The sequence below is a fragment of the Fusarium fujikuroi genome, chromosome FFUJ_chr10 (assembly GCF_900079805.1).
Source record: "Fusarium fujikuroi IMI 58289 draft genome, chromosome FFUJ_chr10".
In the NCBI taxonomy this organism is placed as follows: Eukaryota; Fungi; Ascomycota; class Sordariomycetes; order Hypocreales; family Nectriaceae; genus Fusarium; species Fusarium fujikuroi.
Genome location: NC_036631.1, coordinates 1,151,487 through 1,170,245, shown reverse-complemented (window position 1 = coordinate 1,170,245; position 18,759 = coordinate 1,151,487). Strand labels below are relative to the sequence as shown.

General features: G+C 49.3%; 5 protein-coding genes and 1 non-coding gene; 2 read left to right on the top strand and 4 right to left on the bottom strand.

Annotated features, from left to right (window-relative positions):
- Nucleotides 1–578: 578 nt before the first annotated feature.
- FFUJ_scaffold12.rrna2 lies at nucleotides 579–694 on the bottom strand. Its single transcript, XR_002792850.1, has one exon. It is a non-coding gene; the product is annotated as a ribosomal RNA (ribosomal RNA).
- Nucleotides 695–2,098: 1,404 nt separating this feature from the next.
- FFUJ_10643 (related to endoglucanase IV precursor) lies at nucleotides 2,099–2,827 on the top strand (the record flags this gene model as incomplete). Its single annotated transcript, XM_023569450.1, has 1 exon — nucleotides 2,099–2,827. The coding sequence occupies one exon, from the start codon at nucleotides 2,099–2,101 to the stop codon at nucleotides 2,825–2,827; it is 729 nt and encodes a 242-aa protein (XP_023436665.1).
- A 2,202-nt stretch (nucleotides 2,828–5,029) lies between these two features.
- On the bottom strand, nucleotides 5,030–6,423 carry FFUJ_10642 (related to integral membrane protein pth11; the record flags this gene model as incomplete). XM_023569449.1 has 5 exons in its annotated part: nucleotides 5,030–5,429; nucleotides 5,482–5,622; nucleotides 5,675–5,792; nucleotides 5,845–6,214; nucleotides 6,277–6,423. 5 exons carry the CDS (start codon nucleotides 6,421–6,423, stop codon nucleotides 5,030–5,032), a joined length of 1,176 nt encoding a protein of 391 aa, XP_023436664.1.
- Nucleotides 6,424–8,663: 2,240 nt separating this feature from the next.
- FFUJ_10641 (related to triacylglycerol lipase V precursor) lies at nucleotides 8,664–10,528 on the top strand (the record flags this gene model as incomplete). XM_023569448.1 has 2 exons in its annotated part: nucleotides 8,664–9,200; nucleotides 9,254–10,528. 2 exons carry the CDS (start codon nucleotides 8,664–8,666, stop codon nucleotides 10,526–10,528), a joined length of 1,812 nt encoding a protein of 603 aa, XP_023436663.1.
- Nucleotides 10,529–10,850: 322 nt separating this feature from the next.
- FFUJ_10640 (probable cytochrome P450 (involved in C-22 denaturation of the ergosterol side-chain)) lies at nucleotides 10,851–12,561 on the bottom strand (the record flags this gene model as incomplete). XM_023569447.1 has 3 exons in its annotated part: nucleotides 10,851–10,886; nucleotides 10,943–12,191; nucleotides 12,245–12,561. The coding sequence occupies 3 exons, from the start codon at nucleotides 12,559–12,561 to the stop codon at nucleotides 10,851–10,853; spliced, it is 1,602 nt and encodes a 533-aa protein (XP_023436662.1).
- Nucleotides 12,562–13,381: 820 nt separating this feature from the next.
- FFUJ_10639 (uncharacterized protein) lies at nucleotides 13,382–17,504 on the bottom strand (the record flags this gene model as incomplete). XM_023569446.1 has 8 exons in its annotated part: nucleotides 13,382–14,039; nucleotides 14,092–14,216; nucleotides 14,272–14,555; nucleotides 14,611–14,945; nucleotides 15,842–16,596; nucleotides 16,651–16,785; nucleotides 16,834–17,370; nucleotides 17,445–17,504. 8 exons carry the CDS (start codon nucleotides 17,502–17,504, stop codon nucleotides 13,382–13,384), a joined length of 2,889 nt encoding a protein of 962 aa, XP_023436661.1.
- Between the last annotated feature and the right edge of the window lie 1,255 nt (nucleotides 17,505–18,759).

The following is an 18,759-nucleotide window of genomic DNA, read 5'->3' as shown; positions in this document are numbered from 1 at the left end:
TGCTTGGACTCGTGGCGTTGGGTTCGTTTTGCAGTGATCAGATGTCCATGCTTGGTTTTTCAGTATATATGGCATGTCAAAAATTTGATGTATGCAATATGTGCAATGTGTCGTCAAGCTCCGAAGTACACAAATCTTCAGAAGGGAGCTCGCTATCCGTTAAACGACTTGTTATTTGCCTGTAAAATTCATGTGGGTGTTTTTTTTCGAAGGTCAATGAGTTGTTAAGTTCTGTCTGTCGTGAGCGCTTTGCAGATTCTTATTAACATTTTATAGCGTGAAATATCCTTTACATTGCTACGCAACACGATTAAAAAGAGCCATTTTGCTCCAAGACCATTGAAGCACAACGACATTTAATATCACATTCATGCTTTCAGCTTTGTCTCTTATTCACAGCATCAAAGAGCACATCTAGGGTAAGAGATTTAGCCCAGCTGCAAGAGTAACATCAGGAAATTACCCGGTAATCCCCATCCAATCAAAGTTGGTTCCATCACGTGCGCTCTGGACGCAGACTAAAAAATTCCTCCCATAAGGGTCTGACTTATCCTTCACCACCAACAAAAAGAGAATTCTACATACAACAGCGGGGATTCGCTGGTCGTCACCGACCCAACTACTAATCCGCCGGTTAGTGGCTTGACTATGGGAGAGCAGACGGGATCCCGTATTTTCCACTACCTATGGTCGTATGTGCTTGGTAGACCTGCAACTGCAGGTGATAACGACAATAGCCCATTCACTACTGCCACTGTGCATCAGAAAACCTCTGTCAGCAGCTCAGTTCATGTCAGGATCGATTTGGCCTAGAAACCTGTGAGCAACTTTAATTCTGAAGTCGTAGATCTAAAGACGTCAGCGTGCTGGAGAGCCTGAAACCAAAACACGCATAAACGCCAACACCCGTCTACATCAGACGATTCACCACCGTGTTACTGGATCATCTCGTTTCACACCTCCATCGACATGGCATCCCGTCTATCCAAGCGAGAAGAAGCAAAGAATGCTTGGGAATGCAAACACCGGGCCGCGTAACCCTGTTTCTTGAAACAGGGCCACGGGAAAACTCGTCCATCTTGGTCAAAGCTTGCATACATCTCCACCGTGACACGATTCATACCACGATGACATCTTGATCCATGGCTATTGCGATCGAGCGGTTCGCATCTTCTTGTTTCCCTGCTCATCCCAATACAGTAATAAGCACTCGACCTCTCCGGCTTGGTATTCATAGCAAGTCATCTGAACTCGGCCGTGCCGCAGATATTCTCCTATCTATAGTTATCGTGATGATTGCATGCTGCATTGCCATTATATGCTTAACCAACCCTCCGGGAAGCTACTTTAGTGCCACGCGATCAACAGGAATTAAACCGGGACGTTTCTCTCTGATAGATGAAAAACCCGCTGTGAAACAGGACGAATTAAAAGACTCAGTTTTCCACGAATCAAACTCTAAATACGCGTTTCGCCCATTATTTTCGCATACTGTCACTAATAAATCTGAGGCGGCTATGGAGACACAGTACCCGTCCAATCTGTTTCAGGCAAGATCTCGCCAAGACGTTGCTTTAGACAGGCGGATAATCGGGCTCACGTTCCGATTTTTCTTGGTCATTTTTTGTTCCTGAAACATGACACAGCGAATCGACAGGCGGCTCTTCTGTCCGATGGCCGAAAAGACGCAATGGATCTGATGCTACACTGCAGACCGAAATAATGCCAGGCGATACGCCAGCTCTTAAAGCGAGACGCTTGGCTACTACCCCCTTTAATATCGGCCCTCTTGATGTGGCTGTCGATGACGATCCTAGCTCCCTTTGGGAAACACGGATGCTGATACTCCTTTCGATAGGGCACGAATTCGTCTAGTTCCAGTTTTATCTCCGTCGACCAAAAGGGTCACCTTGCTTTGTGTATAGACTCACAGGAATAGATGCTCCATGTAGGTATTATGGATCAGATGGCTATATAAATGTGAGAGAGTCTTGTCGAGATATTCCAAACCAGCCTTCCAGCAAGCTTCTCTTCACTTCTCACCAATCGACCTTTGCCAACAAGCCTTCTTGTCTTTACCAGTTTCTAAACCGCAAACATGCACTGCAATCTCTCTCTCGGTGTCGTGGCTGCTCTCCTCGCTGGAGCCAACGCCCACGGTCACGTCGCAAAGGTCATTGCCGGTGGCAAGGAGTACACCGGTGGTATTCCCCACGGTGCTCCCTCTGACGCTGTCGGCTGGGCTGCTGGCAACCAGGACAACGGCTTCGTCGCACCCGATGCCTTCAAGACCGCCGATATCATCTGCCACAAGAGCGCTAAGCCCGTCTCCAACTCCGTCGTCGTTGCCGCTGGTGATGTTGTCACCCTGAAATGGGATACCTGGCCCGAGTCTCACCATGGTCCCGTCACTGAGTACCTCGCTCCCGTCAGCGGCGACTTTGCCAGCATTAACAAGCAGAGCCTCCGATGGGTCAAGGTCGCTCAGAAGGGTCTCAAGTCGGGCAACAACCCCGGTGACTGGGCCTCTGACGATCTCATCCGCGATGGCTTCTCGTGGAAGTTCACCGTCCCCAAGAACCTCAAGGCCGGAAATTACGTTCTCCGACACGAGATCATTGGTCTTCACTCTGCTGGCCAGGCCAACGGTGCTCAGGCCTACCCCCAGTGCATCAACCTCAAGGTTACTGGCAGTGGCGGCCAGGCCATCAGCGGTGGTGGTGACTTCACCACCTTCTACACCCCTACCGACCCTGGTATCCTCTTCAACCTCTACCAGTCTTTCTCTTCCTACCCCATCCCTGGCCCTTCCGTCCAATCTATCTAAGACGCTTCCGAGATGGTGCAGACAAGTGGTTTCTAGTCCCCCACGTCGAGCTTGGGACCAAAGAGCTGGGCAACGGGCATGCCTTGGGCTCTGATATTCATTGGTAGCCGCTAGTCGGTTCACGTTTCACAAGCAGCAGAGCTGTGTTGTCCATGTATCTACATTTATGACCCGTACAAAGTTACCTTATGCAATGAACATATTGAATCTAAGCAAAAGATCCGCTCCCAAATAATTCACGTAGTATGATGATATCAAAGAACTAGCCTGTCGAGTCCAAACCCGCATCGTAGTGTTTCATGCGCTAAAAAAGTTCCCGTTGGCGCTTAAAACTCTGACCATTATAAGCATTTCAGGCTGAAACTAAGGCTTATTGCCAGCATGTAACATAATGACTGTCTGCATATGCAATGTAACGCTAAGGATGGGCTGACTTGGAGTCGGGAACACCGCTGCAACATGTTAGCAAGAATTGCTGTCCGAACTCGGCGGCAATGGCGGGCAGAATAGCGACAAAAGCCGCGGCATTATGCCAAGTTTATTTACGAAAGCTGAGATAAGCTTTTTTGAGATACGGCATTCGTTTCTAGGACCTGGGCATGTCGTTCAGTTGCCGGGTCTTAGGTTCTGATGCATTATTCGCCAAAACACCGCAATCATTTACTGCGCATGCCGCCCTGCAATCACGAGGGAATTATTTGACTGGCTGCCTCTAACATAAGCAGCATTCTTTCAGATAGAATCTAGGAGGGCTGTCAAGGGAGACTGCAAAAGTACCCGCTGTGTTCTCGCCGACTTTCCATGTCATACCTCTTTCTTCAATGAACGTGGACATCAATTCCCAAGAAAACAACTCGAGAGTTCCTTTTAATGATCCCGAAGCATCTTTTCATAAAGTATTCAGCGACTTGAACGATATATATCTCTTATACAGTACCTGGTTGCTCTGTAGACGACACGTACATAGTGGATGAGTAGAGAGCAACTGTGCAAAAACAAATGCGTGACCGCTCAGTCCAGGTTGCTCTTACACTAGATTAACCACTCTTCGCGTGACTAAGTCAGAATGTCTACCCTTGTATTCCAAAAGAACCCTGTATATCATCGGCGAAGAGTGGTGTAGGGGTATCTACCTATAACCTATAAACCTTCTAAAATCCGAACCTAAATTCCTAAAACTCTCTTCCCTACTCCACTCTTAGTTTTTTGTAGTTCGAGAGTTCGAATTTGTCATGGAGTGTTCTTTTTGACCTTTTAAGTTATATACAATATGCTTTGAGCCGAAGCGTTGCTATCGATTCCAACCCGATGCAAAACTGCAAAGGTTTGGCGTGGAAGATCTTTCCGACATAGCATGTCTTATCTTGACACTGGATAGTTCATAGTAACCTCATAGTCTAGGAAACATATAGGAAAAGTGCTATTATTCTCAGGTGGCCTGGTATACGTATGCGAAGAGGGAGCAAGACGGTTACCTATTTCTCAGCTGGTAATGGTGATATTGTACACAAACAGATCATCATGACTAATACCGGTTTTCTCAACATTGAGAGAAGGCTTCGAGTATTACTTGAGGGGCGTATGATTGATCGTAGATCATATATGCTGGCAAGGAACAGGTGATGTCGAGAAACAGTCACGGGGTGTTACCCGTGAACACTGACACAATACCCCAGGACTACTGACTAGAATTTGCATGATCAGTGGCTTGATATACTTTTCGTACTATCTTTGATCTTGTATCTAACGGGCTCGATTCTTTCGTAACTGTACTATTAGTTTTGTTCCAGGAGACCATTAGTAGCTTCTGCGATTGATAGACCTTCCAATTTGTATGATAATGCAGTGCGACTAAAAAGAAAGAAAGAAAGAAAGGAGCAACGGTATGTATCCTAGATCGAATAAACGTTGTGAGCCTCCGCTCAAGTCTGAATCTCTACCTAAGCTGATTGTTGTGACTGTTTATACTAATAATGGAAAACGCGAAAAAGAAAAAGAGTACATGAAAGGAGCTCAAGACGCCAGCATCAGCGAAAGTGAAGAAAGTCAAGAGGCTGAATCTTGCACAAAGTGTTCTGAAAGCTCAAATTGTGCCATCGGGAGCCCCTTCTACTCTCGAGAGTTGAGGAGTGTTAAATGTACGTCTATAGTACAAATGAATACACACGGGCCAGTGATAGTAAACAATATAATTAATCTAATTTAAAACGAGGGCGCTCTCTCAGCATTTTGATGCCCGGGTTTCCCTTGCGTTGGCGGCAACCCCCTAAGCTCTATAGAATTTTCATCGCTAAATGTACTCAAACGTTCGTGGTGGACTCTAACTTCTTCGGTCTTCATCACGCCCCCGGAACTCATGGACATCTTAGTCTGGCTTTGGCTTCCGTCGGAGTCGTCCTGCAGATGCTCTTGCGATTCTTGCCACCCTGACATGATGACGACCGAATTTCGACCATAGCGTGAGTTGGGATTAAATCGCTTTGACTGCCGAGCATTTGATGCCCCGGCTGTGTGTCTTGTGTCGACGTCGCGTGGTGTTGTATTGGTCCTGTTACGGTTATAGCTTCGTGAACTTGACTTGAGTTCTCGATACAGCATACGGCTATCTGAATTAGCAAGGCGGACACGTGATTGGAAAGGGGATTGTAACATACAGAACTGGAATACAGATGGCCATGATGGAAGCGGCAGGCTCTGTCAAGGTCCAGATCGTGAGGTCGACACGGTCATAGGTGATGTCCTCACTCTTCATGCTGACGACCAGTACAGCCTTGACTATACCAGTAATTCCAGCGCTTTGGTGTGTTAGTAACTTGATACTGTATGCTGATGGTACTTTGTACTCACATGGCACCTAAACTCATAGCGACAGCAACGCCAAGACGCTCTCGTCTACGCATGGTCATGCGCATTAGGATGACCCATGGTAATAAAGCAAGAACGAAGTCAAGAATCGCGGAGTAATCTGAGAAGTGTGAGTCGCCAACCACAATCATTGTGGATATCCAAGGACGTACAAGCAGCGAATAGTTGGAACGTGAGCAGCTTCGACTTGTCCCAGCAAGTTCCAGGTACGTTGTGATTCCAAACTCTCTCGAGAGGCGTGCATTTGGCGAAACCAAAAATCCAGACCAAGTTCATCGAGACGTTGATAGTGACGATAATAAAGATGAGGAAGTACTTCATCCATGCGTTGGTGGCAATCCGATATAACGTGATAGCGAAGGATGTCTTGCTGATTGTCGTGGCCATTATACCAAAAGCAGCTCCCACAATGGTCGTCTTGTTTATTATTATGAGGTTCTCGTCACTAATCGTAGCTGCGTGCCGTCCGAAGCCGAGAGATACGAGATATGTGTTGAGGGAGACAGAAATGGCGAGCGCCACCTGTACTCAGGACATTCAATAGTCAGAGACAGCATAAAGAGAGGCATTTGCAGATAACTTACCCAAGCCGCGATAAGGCACCAATCATCATGCCATAAGCCTTTTCCTCTCCATAGTTTGCAGTAAACACGCAGAAACAACAAGATGAGACTCAGCAGGCATAGAGTCCATATTGACACCAGCAATCTGGTTCCTCGTTCATCTTCCATTGTAAAGCTCAAAGAACGAGAAGACAAGGGAAATAAAAAATAAACGAGACGTCAAGACATGTGCGGCAAGCAATGGTGGGAGAGCCAGACGCCGATCCGGATTTCGGGCAGCGAACAGCGGGGATCCTGGAAATAGTGGTCCCTGGGGTTTTATATACAACGTCGCAGTGACTCGGCCCCCCTTGGAATTAAACTCGATCAAAAGGTCCCCTCCGTGGGCAATCGTGTCATCAACATCAGATTCAGTAGGGATTGACAGACGTAGCGGCCGAACAGATGGATTCATTACTGGGCTAGCTGGGTCAGCGCTTTGATCGCGCACCCACCAGGATAGGGCTGCAGCGTAGAGATGGTGGCAACAGGAACCTCTCTAGCCTCTGCAGCGCCCCTTTTTCTCCTTGTCGGAGCCGACTTTTACTGGGTTGATCAATGAGAATGGCTACAGTGGTCATTGCTAAGTTTGGAATAGCGGACCCGTGCCGCTATGTAGACTGATGATTTTGGTGCGTTGGTGGCTGAAAGTATGGAGTTGGGCCCTTCTGCCATCCACTGATACGTCGGAGAAATTCGTTCCCAGCTCAGATCTAACAAATGCCTGTCTTCAAGAGCCGAGTTTCCCGAGGCCGACCGGGTATTGCATGCGAGGATCAAACACACTGCCAAGCGAGACGGATATTTAATCCAAGGCCCTTTCACCTTATTCATAAACCTGGTGAAACGAGACGTGTTGGCTGCTTACTGACTTACCTGCGACATGGGTCCATGCTGATCCGGGTGCAATTCCACGTGTGTACCAAGGAACGACGATGATCTTTTCTTTTCTCGAGAAAAAACCCAGAATCATGGGACCAATCTCGCCTGAACCGTGTTCTTGACAGATCTTACAAGTCAGAAAAAGCAAGCGAAAGACCCGAGCTCGATTAATTGTCACTGCTCGGCGATGAGAACCATGTCGGATGTAACCCTAGAGGAGCAATGATTTACAAGCCCTTGACGGAAATCATGGTTACAGAGTGGGAACAAGCCCAGTATTTTAATGAACCGCGTATCATGGCATTGATCATTGACCTGTCAGCGGAAATCCATCCCGGAACTACTAAAAGGTTCATTACAACCCACACGATCGTGAGACCTAGAGAAAAGTTGAGCATCCTTCGTCCCTCTAGCCTGCTCACTAACCGCCAAACGATCTCACCAAGGGAAGTTTTTGAGGTACCCGAAGCGAGCCAAGACTCTAAAAATATGGATTTCTTTTACGAATGTCCATAGATGGAGCGGGGGATTGTCCGGATCCCCCGTGCGACTCCATAATGATGGAGCATAATCACCATAAGCTCTTCATGAAATTGACCAAGAGTGACTCCATTCAGTGTCCGTCTCTCGGTGCCGTCCCTTAATCACGCAACAATCCCTTAGCGAGTGACAGTTCAGCATCGGCTTTGTCCTCTAGGGGGCTACGTCCGCCATTTTAGGGCGTTTTGAGCATCTCCTAGCCCGCCGTCTAAGCCTATTTGGGGACTGGTTGCGATGTTGGCGGCCCTTTGCCTCTAGAAGCAATCTTAGCCTTCTGCCAAGTGCCAACGGCTTTTCTTTACCTAAAGGCCCCGGAATACGGGCTTCCGGCGCAGGGATTTAGGTCAGTTGGTCCAGCGAGTTCATGCTGGCGAGTGCCTATAATGGAGAATTATTGCAGTAGTCAGTAGAGTTATTTGATGGTTCATGGAGCAATCCTTTTTGGGAGATTTGCAACTCGAGATGTCAATGACTCGAGATCGGAGCATCATGTGGGGGAGCTGAACCTGATCGGCCGCACTTGGTCGGTGTTGGAGAAAGAATATGGAAGGGATCGACAGACCTACCAAAGCATATTTGCTCCCAGGCAGCGAGATATTCTGTCATGCCCGCTCTGTCCGTACCGTTCTCTGTGAGCGACAAAGTGGCAGTTCTTTTAGGCGATTGCTGGCTCTTCTTCGGATACACAATCCCTGGGGCAAGAGAATGTAATTTCACTCATGTCATGACATGGTAGACCATGTCGTTTGTATGGACAATGCTCCTTTCTCACGGCCCACCAGGCCTCGACATCTGTTGAACTTAAAGACAGCGATCGACACGACAAGCCACTGATGCAAGTTTCTTAAACGAGCTTCCTCATTTTTTCTTCCAGACGTTGTCTAGAAGCTCAGCTCGCGGTCCTCACTGCACGCACCTTGTCAGTCCCTTTGTCAAGACGCTACAAGATGCATTCCTCAAACACACTAAGCCTGCTCTTGGCGGCTTTCTCTGGCTATGCTTCTGCCCTTCCCCATTACCCTGCCCCTCCTGTTCCTGGCGTTCCTGGTGATCATCACCCTCCCGGACCTCCTGGGCCTCCAGGACCTCCAGGACCTCCCAATCCTCCTCCCCCTCCATCTCCCTCTGCACCCGCTCCCGGCCCTCCCCACGTTTCCCCTCCAGGCGCTCCTACTGCTCAAGTTTGCAATGGAACCTACCAGGGCAAGCATGACACCACGTATGATCATGATCTGTTCCTTGGCATGCCCTATGCCCAACCTCCCGTAGGCCCGTTGCGTTTCTCTTCACCCAAGTCTCTTGATAAGGCATGGAAGGGACCTCGATCTGCCACTGAGTTCGGATGGATGTGCATTGGTTACGGCTCTGATACCCAGAGCCTCGGTAATCCTGTCAATGAGGACTGCTTGACCATTAACATCGTACGACCTTCTGGTGTCAAGGCCGGAGATGAGCTCCCCGTTGGTCTTTGGGTTCATGGCGGCGTAAGTTCCCGTCTTATATACCCAATGCTATGTTATGACTAACAATATGACAGAGCTACACCAATGGCGGTTCCCGAGACCCGAGGTACAACCTGAGCTACATCGTTGATCAATCTGTCAAGGAGGGTAAGCCCATTGTCGCTGCCTCCATCAACTACCGTGTGTCGCAATGGGGTTTCCTCTTCAGCGAAGAGATGCAGAAGGAAAATGCTGGTAACTTGGGCTTCAAGGATCAACGCCTGGCTATGAGATGGCTTCAGGACAACGTCGCGGCCTTCGGTGGTAGCCCCGACAAAGTCACTATCTGGGGAGAGTCTGCTGGTGCTCGATCCCTGGGTATGCAGCTTGTCGCTTACGAGGGCCAGCACAACAACCTCTTCCGTGCTGCTGTTCTCGAGTCTGGTAGCCCTGTTGCTCTATTCAAAGAGGCCTCTGACTGGCAGCAGTATTATGACGCTCTTGTCAAGAAGACTGGGTGCGACTCTGCCTCCGATAACCTCGAATGTCTTCGTGGCCTTCCTTGGGAGACCCTCAACAACATCTTCAACAACACTACCCCTCTCGACGTCACTGCCCCTACTCTCACTGCTGTTATCGACGGTGACTTCATGACCGCCCAGGCCTCTAAGCTCCTTCTGGCTGGCAAGTTCGCCCACGTTCCTCTTCTCATGGGTAACAACTTCGATGAGGGCACTGCCTACGCTAAAAAGGGTATCAACACTACCGAGCAGTTCCAGTCCTGGCTCTCCAGCCTCGGCCTTAGCCAGACTCAGGTCGCTACTGCTACTACTCTGTACCCTGACATCCCTGCTGAGGGGATCCCCGCATCTTTCATTGGCCGTCCTACTAACGAGTATGGCTCCCAGTGGAAGCGTGCCGCCGCCTTCGCCGGTGACTTCCAGCAGCACGCCGGACGACGTCTCCTGGCCCAGGTCTACTCCGCCTCTTCCATTCCCGTCTTCTCCTACCTCTGGAACGTTTACGTCAATGGCCTTCCCGCAATTCTTGGAGCTACCCACTTCCAGGAGGTTGCTTTCGTCTTCAACAATGTCAAGGGCGTCGGCTACAAGCCCAACCCCTTTGAAGGCAAGCCCGAGACTTTCGTTGAGCTTGCTGACCTCATGAGCAAGATGTGGGTTTCTTTCATGCATGACTTGACCCCCAATACCGTCAAGACTGCGCCCGGCCATGTTACCTGGCCTCAGTATACCCTTGCAGACCCTCTTAACATTGTCTTTGATGTTAACAAGACTGACCTCAGCTACACTGCTGTCGACAACGTCCGAAAGGAGGAGGTCGCTTTCCTCCTTGACAGTGTCTTTGCTTAAGTTCGTGGCCAGCAGTCATCGCGTTGGCTTGCTGTGATATAGAACAGGGCACCATTCTAACATCATTTCTAAGGACGTGTCGGCCAGACAGCCGAAGCCCTTCAACACTTTGTATATAGCTTTATCTTCCATTCGTATTAGCGAGCATCTAGCCATGACTTGAATAGATCAAAACATCACATAGTCACATAATATTTATCCGTAATCTGCAATAGTTTCTCATTCTCGAGCAAGTCATTTGTCTATTCCACGGTCGACGCACAGTCTAATTACCGGACTCTACCGAGTCCGCAGGCGCCTTGCCCCGGTAGCGAGCAACAATCTATCCTCTGCTGGTGAAGACTAGCTGGCATTCGTCCTGACGGCGTCAAAAGTCAGTGCACGATACTGTTACCGAGCATGCGATTAACTTACCTCAGGAAACAAAGTAGCAAACACTCTGATCTCTTCCGAGCGGCTTGTGGCATGATGCACCCAGTCTAGTTCCAGAGAAGCCTTGCCAATCATGGCCGCCATAGTAAGCGGAACGTACCTGCGAGCCAGGCAATCGTGAGGACCAGCTCCAAAGACAAGCCAATTCTTTGTCTTGGACTCGGCATCACCAGTGATCCATCGGTTAGGGTCAAAAGTGTCAGGGTTTGGATAGGCTTGAGGATCATGAAGCGCGGGATAGCACGTAGGGACGATGAGAGTGCCTTTGGATACTGTGTACTTGGGTGTGACGGGGAAGGATTTGGTAGCCTCATAGGGGACAAATATGACAGGAGGACGATATCGAAGAAGCTCTTTGATGACTGCGTTGGTGTAGGGAAGGGACTCGAGCATTGATAACTCGAACGGTTGCTGCTTGTTACCATTTCGTGCGGCCAGATTCTCTTCTCGAAGACGATCGAGAACATCGGGGCGTTGAGCGAGGACCTGGAATAGCCACGTAGTAGCACTGCTGGAGGCATCTTGGGAGGCGAACAAGAAGGTGAACATAGTCTGCCCGATTTCATCGTCTGTAAACTCACGAATCAAGTTTCGTGGTTTCTCAACTCCCTCTTCTCCCGCAGCAATACGCTCGTGGTATTTCTTGGACTCCATCATGTGCAAAACCCATTGATCAACAATACATCGTGGTTCAGCCCCAGAAGCCATGTTAGCCTTACAAGCTGCAGCACACTTTGCAAACTCCGCCAGCACAGCATCTGCTGTGCGCTTTCCCTTCCAACACTTCGTAAAGGGAACGTAGACGGAGAGAGGTACGTTGACAAGCTCAAGGGCGGCCGTGACCTCATAAAAGTCATCAGCGATCTTCTCGACAGCATCCTGAGATATGTAATCTCCAAAGAACGTTCGACAAGAGAGAGCACAATTGATCTCTCGGAAGAGACGCATGAATGCCATAGGATTCCCCTTGTTGGCAGCGCTTGCTGCTACGAACCGGCCGAAGTAATCATCGTATACCTTCTCCTGGACGGGTAGGTAAGTGCTGAGTGCTTTGTTGACGAAGAGCCCGTTCAGTCCTTTGCGGTACTCAGTATGTGCCTTGCCTTGAAGGAAGACCCAGGCGCTTGGTCGTAGGAGTGTTTCGGCCATGGGGACGATGCATGGTTTGGCGTATGTTGGGGATTTGAACACTTTGTGTGCGATATCTCGGTCGGAGGCGAGGACGACGAATCTTGCAAATGATATGAGCGGATTCTATCGTGAAGAATGGGGCTATGAACTTACTTGTGGAACACTGAAACGCAACTCAGAGGACCGCTAGCCCATTGAGCAAGATAGTGGTCGAACTTGGGATAGAGGGCTCGGATGAAGGGGCCAATGAAGGGGATCTTGAAAGCTGGACCGGCAATGGGGCCCTTACGCCAGAGATACATGCATTGATCGTATGCAATCAAGACAACAAGGATCGTGAGGAGTATTTGAGTGTTGCTGTAGCCATTGAGGTAGCTTGTGAGCAGCCCATTCCCTTTGGATATATCTGTCAAGGTTAAGCTGGCGTTACTGACAGATGCCTCGTCTCTGGGGCTGATTATAGATGCCATTATGGGAACGAAAGTGAACGGAGCAACTAATCTATGCATTGAAACTGGTACAGATCCGGGGGGGATAGAGGCCTTTTAAGGAAGGACTCAAATCATGCTGGCCCAGCACAAGGACTGTCTAGGAACTTAACATCCAGCACTGATCGGATCTTACAACAAGAATACGAACTCCCAGAGGACGCCTCGGGTATTGGACGGAACGGCATGTAATACAAAGGATCTGGCTATTTTGACTTGATGCGTCTCCCGGCATGGTCGTCGAAATGCGATGGGCTGATGTTGCTAGATTCGAGGTTACTGCATATGTACTAGACTCCGATCTGTAAGGTGGAGAAGACGACTTGTGTATCTATATCATATCGAATCTGTCTCAACGCTCAGCCAGTTCCTCTGAATCGGTATCAGGCCATGCAAAGAACGTCTCGCTTTGCCTCGTACTTGAGTGCCATCTCCCTCTATGGAGGGATCTCCAAGTCCACTTATAAGCCATAAAAAATTGCATCTCAGCCTTTATTGGTATATTCTCTTAGAATGTCATTGCTGTCAAATATGCTTGCCGTCGTTGGTCCCGGTTATAGCGTGATGCCTCGCTTCTTTATTGCCGCTCGCTCCAGCATAGCTTGGCTTCCTGACATCGCGGAGACTAGTACTCTTTAGGACTAGTCTCCGACCGAAAATCATGAAACCGAATACGCAATTGCAGCGCCGCAGCAGCCAATTTGCGAACCAACGTGTCGTATGTTTTCTGGGAGCGTCTCTGTTTCCGTTTTCAGGACTTTCGGACTTTGTAATAATTATTTCAATTGATATTTGTGCGTGCTCATGTCAGAATTGCTTCCCACTGTTGGCGGAACACTTCTGCACGCTCTGTCTCTAGCCACAGAATGTTGTGTAAATGCACAACAACATCATCCCAACACTGCAAGCCCATTGCATTTGCTGCGATTTTGGCTGCATAAATGAGCCATTGTATATCTGTTGGGTCCGTAGCCGAGACAATTGTGACTGAGAGTACCCAGATCTGCAAGGAACCGAAGAAGACGCTGCCCGTTTTGCCTGCTAAAGGCTGGAGCTGGCTCTTGAGGCGCTGAACAATGTTGTTGGCAAGCTCTGTATGCGTATAATAAGTTGTGCCATGTATGATGAGCATGTAGAGCGCTATCGCGCATCGCAGACACTCGGATTGAGGCGAGTTTTGAACTGGCGGAATGAGCAAAAGCTTGTGAACCACGAAACATGTAAGATCGTGAAGTTCGGTGCCTATTAAACTCAAGGCGTCCGGTTGGTGAAATATGCCGCGCAAGCGAGTCAGAATATCTACTATCTCGCGATTGAGGAGGAGAGCGTCAACAACAGGGTCTTGGATCTCAAGGAAGGATGATGCGAGAAGCCATTGCAGTGTTGGACCAACTCCATCTCCAATTCCGAGATCGTCCTGTATTGCATATTGAGGAGAGCCTGTGACGAGCAGCGATACCCTTTGTGACGAATTCAGCAAGTCATTCGCGGCAGTAGGAAGATGTGACTTACCAAGCAATCATCCTCGCGGTCAATGGACTTACTTGCTTCACTTGATCAAGTCCACCTCGAATCCCAACAATACGTTTCGCCCCGTCTATATGCGCTCTACTGGCTTCAATATTCCCCTTTCCATGCTAAACGCAGGAGTCAATTAACAGAGTCATAGTTGGTCTCGAAGAAATGACTCACTTCTATGGCAGCCAAAGTGACAACAGAATTCAAAGTCTCATCTTGAATAGCTAGCAACGAACTCCCTATCTTCTTCCGTATTAGAGACACAGAATCTACCATGAGAAGTTCCGATATAGGGAAGCCCTTCTGGGCGCGTCTCTCTTCATCTAATGATGCCGTCTGTATAGAAACATGGAACAATGCTGGATCTGCAAGAGCCAATGGCCACCAAGAGACGATGAATGGGTTTGAGGACATGTCGAGATCCAGAGGGTAATATTGAAAAGAGATATTTGATAGAACTAGTCCTTGGGTTAGATATTAGACCATCTTGAAACTTGTTAGACAATGCTTTACAGTGCTGTATCAATCGTTGAACGTGAACTCTGGGAAGTCTGGTGGTTGGATATGAGTCAAACGGATCGAAGGAATTGCCAGCGGGTGCGAATAGCTCCATTGAATCTTGAGGGGCCGAATCTAAGTCTCGGCTCTTCAAAGAATACGCCTTCACCTCAGACTTCTCTGTTGACCTGCTCCGAGCCGGCTGTTCCGGTGTTGACGATGATGTTGTCGACGATGAAGACAAAGGCAGGTTTGCGTAGATACATGTGACTTTTCTCTTGAGGCATCGTGAACATTTGGGAGTTCCGAGATCGCAACTATGCTTCGCCTTCGCGCAGGCATTGCAAGATCTTCGGAGCGAGGTTCGCATGGTTAACCGAGACGAGTTAGATGATAGTGATAGTAGAGGAGGAAGTTTATTGACGCGGTAGCAATCAAGTGGAGTTGTCAGTGAAACGGTCTAGCCTCTTTCGGGCCCGACCGTTAGGTGACACTTCGCCTGACTAGACTAGACTACCCTGTACCTTGGCAGAGATCGACCGATGCATCACGCAAGCACGCAAGGCATGCCGCTTCTGGTCGAAACAACGAGATCAACAATGAATTATTATGACCTCATGCGCGCAACTGCGGTAGCTATCGTTACCTCTTCAAGATATCTCGGCGAAGCAAAAAGGCTAATAGATGTTTTTACTACTTATCTTGCGGGTACATCAACCGTCGCGTAAGCCGGAGTAATTCCAAGTAAGGAACGAGATATTAACGAGGTACGATAATAGCCCCGGAGCAGATCAGCCAGGTACAGTAAAATAGTGTAACGAGCTAAGACCTTTCAAGTTAACATTAGTTACATTTACCCTGAAGCCTTTCCTTTTCCGTTGCAGACATTTCGTGCCAGGCTCCCTGAAACTGACGTTGAAGCGCTTGAATAGGTACACGTTCTCAAGCTAGACCAACCGGCGATTTATTTGTCCCTAGCAAAAAGGTTTCTAGACTCAGATGTGACCAGCAAAAAGTTTATTCATGAAACTATCATACATACTCATCTAGAATCTAAGTAATTCGTAATGCAACGTAACCGACCATACACCATTCTCAGCCAGAAGCATTAGCTCAGCTTCTATGTATCATCAGCCTGAAACGTATAATCACTAGCACTTCTACCGGAACGCACTAGTCTTTTTTGGAAGAAGCTTCTTCATGTATGGGGACCTCATCGCAAATACGCCCGCTCAATAGGACTTACGCCATCAGATCCCTGGCCAAGCCCGGGGCAAAAGACGCGAGTCTGATGCCATACAGATCTCGGATCAGGTTGAGCCTGGCCTGACACTCTTTAACTTGCCCCGGGGTACTATGCGGGCTTGAGATAGCGATAGCAAGTGGCCAGACCAGATGGTACATGACGACGCTCTGACGTTGCGGCACGGGAAGTGGGACACCCTGCTCGTCGACTTCTCCCATCAGATAGGGCAAGACACTGCAGAGCCTCTGAGTCATTGAAACAACTTGCTTTTCAGCGATGGTGGCGGTGGTCTGAGCGAGCTGAACCTGTGGACTGCTCTTTGAGTCCACGAGCCGCAGGAGGGTTGCCGCACATACATGCAGCCTCCCGAAGAACAGTATGAGGTACATGTTGAAGAAGACCCACGTGCACGCCGTCCATCGCGATTGAAAGCTGACCAAGGGCTTATTGTTCGGAGTGGCGGGTCGCTTGTCCGCTGTTTGCTGAGGTTGTAGTCTTGTAGGCATGGCCTTTTCAATCATGGCCAGCTCAGCGCCGATTGCCAAGGCTTCTTGGATAACCGGAACGAGTAATTCCCGTTGCTTATTCGATGCCGATGTCGAATCTGCACTCGTGATTCGCCTAGCTGCCCTGTAGAACTGTCCAATGCGAGTGACGACCAGGGCTAAGCGGATCACTGGGTTTGATGTGTCGAGCTGTGAGTCGGGAATGACCAGGCAGTCCATATCGTCCTTGGCCATGAGAGAGGGGATTTGCTTATTTTGTGTCTCAGCATCCATGCTATAAGGGTCCTGTTAAGATCTACTAACCATTTGAGTGAATATCCACGAATGCAAGTTCGACTCTTCGACATTTGTTATCACGCGGTGCCCTACTACGTCGAACAACTTGGAAATGCCGGCCATGTGCACGGCCTTGGTCGTTTGACCTTGGCATTCGATATCCTTGGGGGTTCGTCAGCGAGTTGTAGATCACTGCAGCACATGACCTACCTCGATCATGCCCAGCAGCATCAGGGATGCCAATGTTTCATCTTTCAGGGGCCGCTTAGATGCAGACAGATCTCTGTTGACAGTCCTCAAAGCAGCCCCGTAGTGGTATCGTGCGGTGACATAGAGTGTTGACGACTTGTAGTGTCGCGAAAGCGACATGTGAGCTGCAGCAAGGAGCGCCGGGCGTATGCACGATGTCCGGCTAGAGCTCCTGTACATGCCCTCTAGAAAGTCGAGGTGGCCCTTGATGACGCCTGGCGCCGGCAAGACGCAGTACTCGTGCAAGAAATACGAGATGGACTCATCCTCGAACGAGGGTTGGGGTTGTCGACAAACCCCTGAGCCTCTGGACCTCGCCTTTTCGTAGCCGAGCCCCATGCCCAAGACGAGGGTCTGCGCGGAAGAGCTGCCGGGCTCATCACGAACAAGGCTATGTCCAGGCTCTCCGTGGAAGCGGAACGCTAGTGGTCGATCATAGCCAGGGCATGGAGCCTTGTAGAGCTCGCAACGTCGACATCCTGGGCGTCTGCCATCGCACTGGTAGGAACAGGTTAGTATAGGGGCTGCGCCGTTGACCTGTCAAATTCAGATTGATTGACCAAGAAACTTACTTTAATCTTTCGCTTCCTGCAGCGGCTGCAGCCCCGGCTGAGGGTTCCGGGGAAGACCATGTCGTGTCTTGAGGCTTGACTCGGCTAGGAATATTGGTCAAGCCACTCAGACTCTGTGCATTGTTGGTTGGGCTGCAATGTTGTTCTTGGGCATGTGAGTTTCTCAGTGGAGCTCTGAGCATCAACTCTTGCAGATTATATCCTATGGGAGAAGTTTCTGGCCATTGCTTATCTAGAAAAGACCAATCAAGCTTGGCATGTCTCGAATGGCTGCCTGAGTAAGCATGTATGCCATTTGTCCAGGATCACATTGGTGGAACTACGGCCCTTCCATGGTTAGTATCGGTCCTTAAAACGTCAAAGCGTCGCAACCTAGGCTTTATGTAGCATAGACCTGGTCTTGGGATACGGCCTGGGCCCTGGCTACCAAAATTACGAGCTTTGGTGTCTTGGAGTTATCGTTGTGTCAACTCTTTGATGTGCGCCACAGCAAGGGCTCCGGATGAACCGCGCCTATTGGAACCTACGAGGCGTTCCACCCTTACCCTCAAGCAGATGAGAACAATGGCTTAGGCCTCCGGGAGTGTCAGCTCTGAAGCCGCGACTGCTATCCCAGACCAGTTTTGCAAGGCAAATGTCTTGTCTCATTAAACACGGGGTAGCCGTTATCTTGAATGCTACGTTGTAAGATATCTGTCATTTAGCTAGGACCACTGTCACAGCCATCGAGGATCACTTGTCCCACTGGATTGGGCCTCAAATACCATAACGCTACCAAGCTTCCCCGGGGAGATAATCTAAGATCAAGGAGTCACTCTGCAGTATCTGATCGACCTGTTAGCCGGCGTTTTAAATACAGGGTCAGAAAAAGGTTTCAACGGTCTCGCCCCATCCGATTCGTCCGGACCCCCTGCCATGATCGCCTTGACTACTTAACCAGTAATAGTGTTGACTGATAATAACTGCCGCGACATTGCGTGCGGCCAAGACACGTCCTCGCCCAAATTGTAATGCTTTACCTTGCCGTGCAGTGACGATACGTCAACGGCTTCTCATAGTGCATGTATGTAATATGCGGCGTTCCGATAGTATCGCCGTTCTAGACTTAGCACTTTGGAGCCAGGGAGCCAGGGCTAGACCCAATCTGTGTCATTCCCCAACGTCTTAGCGTGAGGGTATTTAAAGAGAAGCATAGAGCCGTTTTGTTCCCACGCGTCTAATTCCCCGCCTTTATCTTTATCTCCGGTGACCGATTGTGAGCAGAGCCTCGCAAGGACGCCTGTTCTGCACGCCGTGACCCGTTCTACACCTGAAT